The following is a 13,657-nucleotide window of genomic DNA, read 5'->3' as shown; positions in this document are numbered from 1 at the left end:
TGGTGGCAGAGCTAGAGTGGTGTTTGTCAGACCATGAGACATCCCAATAATCAGTCTTCTCACGTAAATGTGTGTAACGTCCGACCGGTTTGACCTACAAACTAGGACCCCTCTATGGAAAGATGAGACTCATGAACATGTTGTGTTCTCCGATTTGCTCTATGACCCCCATAAGTGTCAGGAGTCTCGTCTGAAGTCGATATCGTCTGAAGTCCATGTGCCAACTTCTGTTTGCCAACTTCTGTTTGGCCCTCAACCATTTGGGCTACAAACTAATGGGACCCCACAAGTGTCACGGGACTCGTCTGAAGGTAACCGGTACCAGGTTTTTCTTAAACAATGGAAGTATGAAGGTAGATTTGTGCCTACCCCAAAAAAGGGGGTTAAATATGTGGAAAAAATCTATAAAATGAAATATTTCCTGAGATTTGTTATATCTCGTAGATATAGGACATACACTTCAAACCTTTTTGCCGTTCATAAATGTGTTATTCAATGCGTAGTAAAGGCCAAAATCTATCATTTTAAAATAATTGCTTAATATTTGTCATTATAGAAATACGTAAAGGGGTCCTAAAATTGAAAAATCAAATTGTGAAATAGTCCATATTATAACCATCCTAAAACAATTCCTTATGTCAGCTTAGCACCCCTCTCCCCTCCAACATCTTTGACTCTAAAGAAATTACATGTTAATCATGCATTCATGCCAACGGAAGATTTGCTTGAAAACTCTATTTACATGTAAGTCCCTCAAGGTTGGATTTCATGCCTGTTTTCATCTAATGTATTCAACTTAGATGAAACTGAACACAATGAGCAGGATGGGATGGCTGTAGCCAAGATATGTCTGTTAGCTCTGGATGAAGAATGGTTTGGCTTCCTCCTGGCAGCAACAGCAGGAACAATGGTCCCAGATAACAGGATGAAGAATGGCATAGATAAGAATTACCCAACCACTCACAAAGAAGACATTCATTATCTATGAGTTATGTGATTTATTGCATTGCAATCCAAGTCCCGTTTTTCTGGTGTATGAAGTAGGGTTCTAAAATGTCGGTATTTTTCCCACAATTCCCAGGTTTTACAGAATTCCAGGTAGGAGGATTATCCTCGCCTGATTCCAGGAATGTTTCAACCAGGACTCCTGGGAAGCCTGGACATTTTGGGAAAGAGTCATTTTGCAACCCCAGTATGAATTAGATATGAAGGATTGTATAGTTCATACCAGTGGGATCTTACTGGTCAAAAGGACTACTATAAGATGGGTTTTATAGGCTTGTGTGCTGCTTGTATTTCTGTAGTGTCCCATGCCTCTGTTTGTGCCATCACTTGCTATAGCTTCATTAAAGGACTTTTCTTCAAAGGGCTTTCTTGATAACTTACATGGGAAGGCAAGTTGGTTCATAATGCCAATGCCATAATGCCAAAATTCCTTATTTTTATGACTCCATACCAACCTTTTCTCCAAGCGTTGTGAAAGGGTGTTTAGAATGGAACATGGGAAGAAATGTTCTATCATTTCTACAATGTGTGAACTTGTGTCAGAGCAGAACCATAGGCTGAGCCCTGAAAGTGAAGAAAGGAATGGAGTGGAATAGAGATGAAAGTAAGAGAAGTGCAGAGAGTTGGGAAGCAAGAGAGTGAGAGGATGAAGGGGGGAGGGTAGAGAGTGTGAGAGGAGAGAGAGAGATCCACATATGGTGTGATTACAGCAAGCTCATGCTTCACCCATTTTAACAGTTGTTTTGTTGTGTTGATGTTGAAGGGTAGGATTGCCTCATTTGTTAGAGCAAGACTTCCAATGCTTTCAGTGCTATGGGTATGTTATCAATGACATCTGCAAGTCGTTTACATCCTGCGTATATTATTCATCTAAAGCATTTCTCTTCCCACTATATAAAAAGGGAGAGGTTATTTAGCAGAAGCTTTTATACAAACTTACCCACAGACTGCGTACATGTTAGTATACGTATGTGATCCCACCAGGAATCAAACCCACAACCCTGGTGTTGCTAGTGCCACACTCTTACCAACTGAGTAACACAGGATCACATGTCTGTGTCCAGAATGATGTGCCAAACAACCTGGTGTTGTTTCCACAAAGTTGTCTTCCTATACAACTGGGGGGGTGGTCATTCTTAACAGCCATGGGAGATGAGAGTCCTTTAGAAGAAGGGATTTAGAGAAGAGGGGACAGGGGGATAAAGAGAGAGTTGTTCTTATTATTGCCACTCACTTCAAGGAGAGAAATATGGTTTGGCCATCTGCCCAGAGATGAGGACTATAAAGCCAGGTTCTCCTGGAGAGGCAGCTGTGTCTCACCCTCAATTACTGTCACTACCACTGGAAATGAGAGTGAGAGAGAAGCCATTCCATCTCTCCTCTCCCTTCTTCTCTACTCACCTCTCCACTTTTTCTTTTCTCTTCACTCTTCCTCTCCTCTCTTTCCATATCTGTACTTCCCGCGCCGATCTGTACTTCCGGCGCCGACAGAGATGGCCGCCTCGCTTCGCGTTCCTAGGAAACTATGCAGTTTTTTGTTTTTTTACGTGTTATTTCTTACATTAGTACCCCAGGTCATCTTAGGTTTCATCACATACAGTCGAGAAGAACTACTGAATATAAGATCAGCGTCAACTCACCATCAGTACAACCAAGAATACGCTTTTCGCGACGCGGATCCTGTGCTCTGCCTTACAAACAGGACAACGGAGTGGATCCCATGCAGCGACCCAAAAAAACGACTCCGAAAAAGAGGGAAACGAGGCGGTCTTCTGGTCAGACTCCGGAGACGGGCACACCGTGCACCATTCCCTAGCATTCTTCTTGCCAATGTCCAGTCTCTTGACAACAAGGTTGATGAAATCCGAGCAAGGGTAGCATTCCAGAGGGACATCAGAGACTGTAACGTTCTTTGCTTCACGGAAACGTGGCTTACTGGAGAGACGCTATCCGAAGCGGTGCAGCCAACAGGTTTCTCCACGCATCGCGCAGACAGGAAAAAACATATTTCTGGTAAAAAGAGGGGCGGGGGCGTATGCCTTATGACTAACGTGACATGGTGTGATGAAAGAAACATACAAGAACTCAAATCCTTCTGTTCACCTGATTTAGAATTCCTCACAATCAAATGTAGACCGCATTATCTACCAAGAGAATTCTCTTCGATTATAATCACAGCCGTATATATCCCCCCCCAAGCAGACACATCGTTGGCTCTGAATGAACTTTATTTGACTCTTTGCAAACTGGAAACCATTTATCCGGAGGCTGCATTCATTGTAGCTGGGGATTTTAACAAGGCTAATCTGAAAACAAGACTCCCCAAATTTTATCAGCATATCGATTGCGCAACCAGGGGTGGAAAGACCTTGGATCATTGTTACTCTAACTTCCGCGACGCATATAAGGCCCTGCCCCGCCCCCCTTTCGGAAAAGCTGACCACGACTCCATTCTGTTGATCCCTGCCTACAGACAGAAACTAAAACAAGAGGCTCCCACGCTGAGGTCTGTCCAACGCTGGTCCGACCAAGCTGACTCCACACTCCAAGACTGCTTCCATCACGTGGACTGGGACATGTTTCGTATTGCGTCAGACAACAACATTGACGAATACGCTGATTCGGTGTGCGAGTTCATTAGAACGTGCGTTGAAGATGTCGTTCCCATAGCAACGATTAAAACATTCCCTAACCAGAAACCGTGGATTGATGGCAGCATTCGTGTGAAACTGAAAGCGCGAACCACTGCTTTTAATCAGGGCAAGGTGTCTGGTAACATGACCGAATACAAACAGTGCAGCTATTCCCTCCGCAAGGCTATCAAACAAGCTAAGCGTCAGTACAGAGACAAAGTAGAATCTCAATTCAACGGCTCAGACACAAGAGGCATGTGGCAGGGTCTACAGTCAATCACGGACTACAGGAAGAAATCCAGCCCAGTCACGGACCAGGATGTCCTGCTCCCAGGCAGACTAAATAACTTTTTTGCCCGCTTTGAGGACAATACAGTGCCACTGACACGGCCTGCAACAAAAACCTTCGGTCTCTCCTTCACTGCAGCCGAGGTGAGTAAGACATTTAAACGTGTTAACCCTCGCAAGGCTGCAGGCCCAGACGGCATCCCCAGCCGCGCCCTCAGAGCATGCGCAGACCAGCTGGCCGGTGTGTTTACGGACATATTCAATCAATCCCTATACCAGTCTGCTGTTCCCACATGCTTCAAGAGGGCCACCATTGTTCCTGTTCCCAAGAAAGCTAAGGTAACTGAGCTAAACGACTACCGCCCCGTAGCACTCACTTCCGTCATCATGAAGTGCTTTGAGAGACTAGTCAAGGACCATATCACCTCCACCCTACCTGACACCCTAGACCCACTCCAATTTGCTTACCGCCCAAATAGGTCCACAGACGATGCAATCTCAACCACACTGCACACTGCCCTAACCCATCTGGACAAGAGGAATACCTATGTGAGAATGCTGTTCATTGACTACAGCTCGGCATTCAACACCATAGTACCCTCCAAGCTCGTCATCAAGCTCGAGACCCTGGGTCTCGACCCCGCCCTGTGCAACTGGGTACTGGACTTCCTGACGGGCCGCCCCCAGGTGGTGAGGGTAGGCAACAACATCTCCTCCCCGCTGATCCTCAACACTGGGGCCCCACAAGGGTGCGTTCTGAGCCCTCTCCTGTACTCCCTGTTCACCCACGACTGCGTGGCCACGCACGCCTCCAACTCAATCATCAAGTTTGCGGACGACACAACAGTGGTAGGCTTGATTACCAACAACGACGAGACGGCCTACAGGGAGGAGGTGAGGGCCCTCGGAGTGTGGTGTCAGGAAAATAACCTCACACTCAACGTCAACAAAACTAAGGAGATGATTGTGGACTTCAGGAAACAGCAGAGGGAACACCCCCCTATCCACATCGATGGAACAGTAGTGGAGAGGGTAGCAAGTTTTAAGTTCCTCGGCATACACATCACAGACAAACTGAATTGGTCCACTCACACAGACAGCATTGTGAAGAAGGCGCAGCAGCGCCTCTTCAACCTCAGGAGGCTGAAGAAATTCGGCTTGTCACCAAAAGCACTCACAAACTTCTACAGATGCACAATCGAGAGCATCCTGGCGGGCTGTATCACCGCCTGGTACGGCAACTGCTCCGCCCTCAACCGTAAGGCTCTCCAGAGGGTAGTGATGTCTGCACAACGCATCACCGGGGGCAAACTACCTGCCCTCCAGGACACCTACACCACCCGATGTCACAGGAAGGCCATAAAGATCATCAAGGACATCAACCACCCGAGCCACTGCCTGTTCACCCCGCTATCATCCAGAAGGCGAGGTCAGTACAGGTGCATCAAAGCTGGGACCGAGAGACTGAAAAACAGCTTCTATCTCAAGGCTATCAGACTGTTAAACAGCCACCACTAACATTGAGTGGCTGCTGCCAACACACTGACACTGACTCAACTCCAGACACTTTAATAATGGGAATTGATGGGAAATGATGTAAATATATCACTAGCCACTTTAAACAATGCTACCTTATATAATGTTACTTACCCTACATTATTCATCTCATATGCATACGTATATACTGTACTCTATATCATCGACTGTATCCTTATGTAATACATGTATCACTAGCCACTTTAACTATGCCACTTTGTTTACATACTCATCTCATATGTATATACTGTACTCGATACCATCTACTGTATCTGCCTATGCTGCTCTGTACCATCACTCATTCATATATCCTTATGTACATATTCTTTATCCCCTCACACTGTGTACAAGACAGTAGTTTTGGAATTGTTAGTTAGATTACTTGTTGGTTATTACTGCATTGTCGGAACTAGAAGCACAAGCATTTCGCTACACTCGCATTAACATCTGCTAACCATGTGTATGTGACAAATACAATTTGATTTGATTTGATTTGATATCCTCTTTTCAGATCCCCTCCCTCTCCCATCTTCCCCTCCCTCTCCTCTCCTGTCTTCTCCTCCTCTCCTCTCCCATCTTCCCCTCCCTCTCCTCTCCTGTCTTCTCCTCCTCTCCTCTCCCATCTTCCCCTCCCTCTCCTCTCCTGTCTTCTCCTCCTCTCCTCTCCCATCTACCCCTCCCTCTCCTCTCCTGTCTTCTCCTCCTCTCCTCTCCCATATACCCCCCCCTCTCCTCTCCTGTCTTCTCCTCTCATCTCTCTTGCCTTGCCATCCTCATTCAGTCACTGAAGATTACAGCTGTGGTGACACACTGACGGGCTGCAGATGCCCAGCGGTGCTCCGCTGCCTAACGACCATAACGAGAGCTAATACATGTTAATTAATGCTAATGGTGATGAATACCAAAAACAGGCTGAGGAAGGAGCGAGAATCGGGTGGGCCAATCCTTCGATCCTCTATCCCCCTAACCTTCTATCGCCCCCATGCCATTATTCAGTCTAGCCCCAGATGACATTGGAGAGGCACACACATCAGAACCACAGGAGACTGAGAATGGCCAGTGGGAGAGCTACTGATCATGCACGGTGTCCTTCAAAACTAACTGACTTTAAACTGTAAGGGAGTGAATGTTATTTATAATAAGGATTACATGGAGAATACCGGACCTCTCTGAAATGAAAATGGATGGTCCTCCATTCAGCAATATATATTTGACCTAAACCCTCCCTGAACACTTGACAAATCCCTGAACACTTGATAAAAAAGCAAGTTACCTTCCCGTATACAACTAATAATAATTAAAACAATGTGGATAGCAGAGAACATGTCTACCGTTTACCCTCACTTCTTGGACAGACCAGAGCCTTAGATATGCACTTTTGGAAACTGTCCTTTGTTTTGCAACCATTACATGGCAACGCAGGAATTTAGATATTATTTTCTAGTGTACAGGGCTGCAGGACAGAAGGTTGTGGGTTCGCAGACCACCGTGGACAAGAGTAGGGGGGGAAAGACGGTAGGTAAAATGGGTAAATCACTGAGGAAGCCAAGCCAGTAAAACATCCATATTTCACCCTATGTTGTGATGCTCATCTATTCATTTATACGCCACCGTGATATACAATAAGGCCATGACAACAGAAAGACAACAGTCACAGTGGCGGAATAAATTCAACTACACATATGTTTGTTTCATCACAAAACCGGAGAGAAACGTCTGTCAGGTGAGGTCCACAAAGCAAATATTGATTTCTGTGCGAGTACGTTCGCAAGTACATTTTTTGGGGGGGGACTCACCCTACTTGTAGACTATTTGAACGCTAATGCCGTCCTCGTTTTATGTTGGCAAAACGGTCTATGGCTCAGTACGCTTTTAGTTTTCATAGGCTAGCAAACATTTTAGCTAGGTAGCCTAACTTCCTTGCATGGGCAACAATGAACCAGCTAGGTTAGCTAGCTGGTTAACGTCAGCCTACTAGGCTACATATTGAACTTCAATCATCTCAGGCCAGTGGCCATATACAGAGCATTCAAAAATTATTCAGACACCTTGACTTTTTCCACATTTTGTTTTGTTACAACCTTATTCTAAAATGTAATAAGGCTTTTCCTCATCAATTTACACACAGTACCCCATAATGAAAAGCAAAAACAGGTTTTTAGACATAAACTGAAATATACATTTGCATAAGTATTCAGAACTTTTACTCAGTACTTTGTTGAAGCACCTTTTGGCAGCGATTAAAGCCTCAAGTCTTCTTGGGTTTGACGCTACAAGGTTGGTACACCTGTGTTTGGGAAATTTCTCAAATTCTTCTCTGCAGATCCACTCAAGCTCTGACAGGTTGGATGGGGAGCGTCGCTGCACAGCGGTTTTCAGGTGTCTCCAGAAATGTTAGATCGGGTTCATGTCCGGGCTCTGGCTGGGCCACTCAACGACATTCAAAGGCTTGTCCTGAAGCCACTCCTGTGTTGTCTTTGCTGTGTGCTAGGGTTGTTGTCCTGTTGGAAGGTGAACCTTCACCCCAGTCTGAGGTACTGAGCACTCTGGAGCAGGTTTTCATCAAGGATCTCTTTGTACTTTGCTCCGTTCATCTTTCCCTCCATCCTGACTAGTCTCCCAGTCCTTGCAGCTGAAAAACATTCCCACAGCATGATGCAGCCACCAACATGCTTCACCGTAGGGATGGTGCCACGTTTCCTCCAGATGTGACTCTTGGCATTCAGGCCAAGGAGTTCAAACTTGGTTTCATCAGACCAGAGAATCTTGTTTCTCATGGTCTGATAGTCCTTTAGGTGCCTTTTGGCAAACTCCAAGCGGGTTGTCATGTGCCTTTTACTGAGGAGTGGCTTCCGTCTGGCCACTCTACCATAAAGGCCTAATTGGTGGACTGCTGCAGAGATGGTTGTCCTTCTGGAAGGTTCTCCCAACTCCACAGAGAAACTCTGGATCTCTGTCAGAGTGACCATCTGGTTCTTCGTCACCTCCCTGACCAAGACCCTTCTCCCCCGACTGCTCTGTTTGGTCTGGCGGCCATCTTTAGGAAGAGTCTTGGTGGTTCAAACTTCTTCCATATAATTGTTTTGTCAAGGGAGGCCAAATGCATCCTGGCATTAATCAATCAAACGCTACAGCGGCAACATGTCATACTCTTTTGTTCCAGACAGCATCAGATACATGGGCTACACATATTGAGACAGAGGGGCGCTGTTTCCCTCTGATTTCTCAGGTGAGATCCAGCCACTGGCGAACTGATGGAAAATTCTGAAAACCCGGAGAGCGGAAAGATAAATGATTTTATAATATTTGTTTTTTAATTGGTGAAATATTTGGAAGTCTGGCTTCCCTTCGCATCCATGAATACACTGTGGAAAGCTCTCCTTTATAGTAAAAAGGTTGCATGAATCTATCATCGTATTTGCAGGTCCAAGAAAAAAATTGCCTTTCATAAACATTCCATGTAATTCTTTGTCATTTGACATATTAGCAGAATAATTGTTTTATACCACACAAATTAATGAAATTACAAACTAAGAATGGACAGAGAGAGAGGTTTAGGTGTTCATCTTATCTTAATCTTAATGCCAAATCAGCGTGTCTTGTTTGCAACAAAACTGTCCCTGTTTGTAAACAATTCAATCTGAGACATGGTCAGGAACCTGAGCACCACCCCAGACAGAGTAGGCCTACCGACGCAGAAAAATGTAAGCTTTAACTGCTGGCTACTCTTCTTCCGTGGTTTAACCCAACGAGTGATGACTTCCCAAGCAAAGTGTGCTTTTTGTCTCCTGGGCTATATGTATCAGAGTCACGTCTGTCCCGGGTATTTTATAGCGTATGGATCATTTGATTGAGACCACACTAAATAGCCTTTAGGCGCACATAATATTGCGATCTCAGCGGCGAATCAGAGATGAGGGGCGGCATCAGGCACACATTGATATACAGCCTGATAAGCAACTTATTCTAAAACACTGAGAAATATTCACATTTCATCAATTACAAATTACATGACCCTCCCCTGGACTAGATTTAAAAAAGAATAATACTAAACCCTTCCCTTGACTGAAAATGATAAACATGACCCTCCCCCATTTTCCTCCAGGTAACCGTTCTGTAAATGTCGATCCATCCCTAAGCAAGTGGTATTGCTAAAATTCCTTTAGAAGGGCACTTTGCCCATTTTTTTAACATCATATTCATGATCTCCAGCATCATTCCAGTGTCTACATGGATGTTATACATTCTTTAGTCAAGAGCTTTTCTTCAAGGTTAGAAGAAGGGGTCAAGCAAAATATACAGCGTTGACCTGCGTTTACCCTTCACTACATCCCTGGTTGGACCCACAGAGACGTATCGCTAGTTACTGTGGTCAGTGCTGCTATAAATCAGGATTGTTTTCCTTATTGAACTGACCAGAGGACAAATTCGTCACTTTCAGACATTTTAATGGGAAGAACCCCTCAGTGACCGATCAGCAGAGGAATAAATGTTTTTAGATCAGTACACAGGTTTAAAGGAGGAACATCTAGGGTTATATAAACAAGCATGTCCAAAGTAATTCATGCATGATCTGAGATATGTATGGAACCAATTGTACAGTTTTTAATCGAGTCAGTAAGGTTGTGTGTGGAACAAGATCATAATCCAGTCCTGAATAAGAGTCCATTTGTCTCTTTGCTGCTGTAAAATGTAGTCCACTGTCAGTGGTCCTATTCCTATATGTAATGGTGTACAGTAGTTCTGTTGATGAGGCTGGTCCAGTAAGGGCCGTTACAGGCTGGAATATCAACCAACCAGCTATAGTAATGTCTATGCCTTATCTTTGTTGTCCAACTAGCTTACTTCCTATGAACACAGGGCTTATTCTCAAGGCTGGAAACATCTACCTGCATGGGGAGTTTACCTAACAGTAGTTATTCTGTTTTGTTTTTACAGTAAAACCCATCTGTGATTGTGTTCAGCCATAAAGAAAAAGAGCCTAATGTTGTTCTGTCCAGCTTTTCATTTGGAGTTTCTTCCCCCAGGGTGCGTTGAGCGGTGGCTGTGCAGTGACCGGGCATTGATCCAGGTATCTGCTCTGCTCACAGCACCAAAGCCACTCTGCTTTAGAACCACATGACCAATCAATGTCTCCAAATTGAATTGGGAATACTCAATCTGAATAAACGGCACGTTTCTTCTTGTGCAATTTGAATCAGCACTGTTCACCCTCCAGATGTTCTATCTGCACTGAGGCTGTGTGAGAGTGTGTTTGTCTGGGTCTGTTTGTGTTTGTGTGTGCTTGCACCTGCCTGCATGCGTGCACACTCTTCAGGCAGAGGAGAGACCACTGAAGGTAACAGCAGCAGAATTTAAACCTTTTGTTCTAAGGTTTCCTTCATTCTCACAGTGTCCCGGGGGCCATGGGGCTACCCGGGGGCCATGGGGCTACCTTCAAGTTTAAAATACGGTATGTTTCTCTGCACACTTATTTAAATGTCAGGCCACCTTGTCAGATGCCCGCCTGCTGTTTCAGAGTGAACAGTGTTAGTCTGTCTAACAGAGTAATAGAGGCTTCCAGGAGAATTGAATAGATGTTGGTCAGTGCATTTCTCACCTTTCCAGGCTCTGCTTGTGTTATTCAATAGGTTAATGATGTGCTGTTTATCCAGTTACAGAGTTCCCCCTGATTTATGGAGGTAGAGTCCTGTCAAAAAGACATGTGGAAATAGATGTTGAGGAGACGGTGGATCGTAAACTGTTTGAGAAGTAGCATCATAATGCTTGTGGGCAAATCAAAGCACTGAGACACAGATTTCATATAATGATGTGTCATAACCCAACACTGTAACACGTTGATGTCTGCGTCCGGTGCTCATTACCGTGTCACTTATCAACATAATAGTTAAGGATCCACTATAGATTCTATAGATTAGAACATCCGGCTCCAACCGTCATTAGCATGTCTGTTCCATAGCCTCTTCTTATGATTGCATGTCCTTGACTGTGATTGATTGAATGCATGGACAGAGAGAGGTTCATCCCAAAAAGGGTTGTCACGGAGAATTGATCCCCCATGACTAACAGTTCCTCCTGTAGATAGTTCCATTTCCCTTTACGTCAGCCTCGGGGAGAAACATGGCACTTCACACACACACACGCACACACGCACACGCACACGCACACACACACGGTGTCTGGAGACTTGATTTTAGTCACCAGCTCAATTTGTTTTTGTGTGAGGGATGAATTAGCGTGTGGACCCAGCTGAGTGTGTTTCCAGGGTGTGACGATCACTGAGAGTGTAGCACTTTGTCTGCTTAGTGAGCCAGTGATTAGTGAGCCAGTGATTAGTGAGAACAGCAGGGTGGGTGAAGGTTACACCCATTTTGGCATTTGCATCAGAGGTCGACCTAATTAATCTGCAATTTATCATCGAATCACAGCCTACTTCGCCAAACGGGTGATGATATAACAAAAGCGCATTATCGAAAAAATCAGAATCAATGCCTTTCTTAAAATCAATACACAACTATATATTTTTAAACCTGCATATTTAGTTAAAATAAATTAATGTTAGCAGGCAATAATAACTAGGGAAATTGTCACTTCTCTTGCCTTCAGTGCAAGCGTAGTCAGGGTATATGCAGCAGTTTGGGCCGCCTGGCTCGTTGCGAACTGTGTGAAGACTATTTCTTCCTAACAAAGACCATAATTAATTTGCCAGAATTTTACATAATTATGACATAACATTGAAGGTTGTGCAATGTAACAGCAATATTGAGATTTAGCATTGCCACCCGTTCGATAAAATATGTAACGATTCCGTATTTCACTGAAAGAATAAATGTTTTGTTTTCTAAATGATAATTTCCCGAATTTGACCATATTAATGACCTAAGGCTCTTATTTCTGTGTGTTTATTATATTATAATTAAGTCTATGATTTGATATTTGATATAGCAGTCTGACTGAGCCGTGGTAGGCAGCAGCAGGCTCGTAAACATTCATTCTAACAGCACTTTCCTGCATTTGCCAGCAGCTCTTCGCAATGCTTGAAGCACAGTGCTGTTTATGACTTCAAGCCTATCAACTCCCGAGATTAGGCTGGCAATACTAAAGTGCCTATAAGAATATCCAATAGTCAAAGGTACATGAAATACCAACTGGTATAGAGAGAAATAGTTGACGCGTCATAATTCCTATAATAACTACAATCTAAAACTTCTTAACTGGGAATATTGCAGACTCATGTTAAAAGGAACCACCAGCTTTCATATGTTCTCATGTTCTGAGCAAGGAACTTAAACTTTAGCTTTTTTACATATATTGCACTTTTACTTTCTTCTCCAACACTTTGTTTTTGCATGATTTAAACCAAATTGAACGTTTCATTATTTATTTGAGACTGAATTGATTTTATTGATGTATTATCTTAAGTTAAAATAAAAGTTTTCATTCAGTATTGTTGTAATTGTCATTATTACTAATATATATCTATAAAAATTGGCCGATTTTAATCGATATCGGCTTTTTTTTGGTCCTCCAATATATATCGGCGTTGAAAAAACGGCGGTATCAGCGGTATCGGCGTTGAAAAATCATAATCAGTCGACCTCTAATTTGCTTAATATCTCTGACCAAGGAAAGCTGTGATGAGAAGCAGACTGCCTGAAAATATCTAGGTGCTATCTATATAAAATGTTTTTTTGAATATGCCTTGGACTGTGCCAACAGTGCCAATGAAGGTTTCACAGTAATTCCATAAGACAGAAAGCTGCATCTGTCCTGTCCCCTCAGTATGTGTTTAGGACTGTATTCCAGCCCAGCGGAGGGAAGTTGAATGGTGAGCATTGTTGTAATCTGAGGTCAGTCTGGCAGTTATCTCTTCGATTTGATCAATAATGTACCTACCGTTGCCAATAAAGTCTTTTTTTCTTCCTTGTAGGCATATAATGATGAAACATGAATATTTAGAAAAGGTCAAGACAGAGTTCTGGCAGGCACTGTCTAGGCTAATCTCTGAACATAGGTTGGTGAAGCAGTTACGTCTTCGATTTGCTCAGTAATGCACCTTATGTTGTTGCCAATAAAGTTTTTTTTGCCTTGTATAATGATGAGGGGTGAATATTCAGAAGTCAAGACAGAGTTCTGGGTATTGACTGGTCATTGTGCTGTACAGCTGTTTCCTTCCTCATCGTGTACCCTTGGTA

The 13,657-nt window shown here is 43.8% G+C and overlaps 1 protein-coding gene across 1 annotated transcript in view; it reads left to right on the top strand.

Moving 5' to 3' along the window:
- Positions 1-11,217, top strand: part of LOC139423600 (ras-related protein Rab-26-like) — a 62,912-nt gene extending 51,695 nt beyond the window's left edge. Inside the window, exons 6-8 of the mRNA XM_071175185.1 lie at positions 176-311; positions 10,855-10,914; positions 11,117-11,217. Of these exons, the coding sequence (XP_071031286.1) occupies positions 176-311; positions 10,855-10,914; positions 11,117-11,217 (297 nt within the window). The remainder of the gene's footprint in view (positions 1-175; positions 312-10,854; positions 10,915-11,116) is intronic.
- The last annotated feature ends 2,440 nt before the right edge of the window (positions 11,218-13,657 follow it).

Source organism: Oncorhynchus clarkii, chromosome 13, assembly GCF_045791955.1.
Source record: "Oncorhynchus clarkii lewisi isolate Uvic-CL-2024 chromosome 13, UVic_Ocla_1.0, whole genome shotgun sequence".
NCBI lineage: Eukaryota > Metazoa > Chordata > Actinopteri > Salmoniformes > Salmonidae > Oncorhynchus > Oncorhynchus clarkii.
This window is presented reverse-complemented; position numbering and strand designations above follow the sequence as displayed.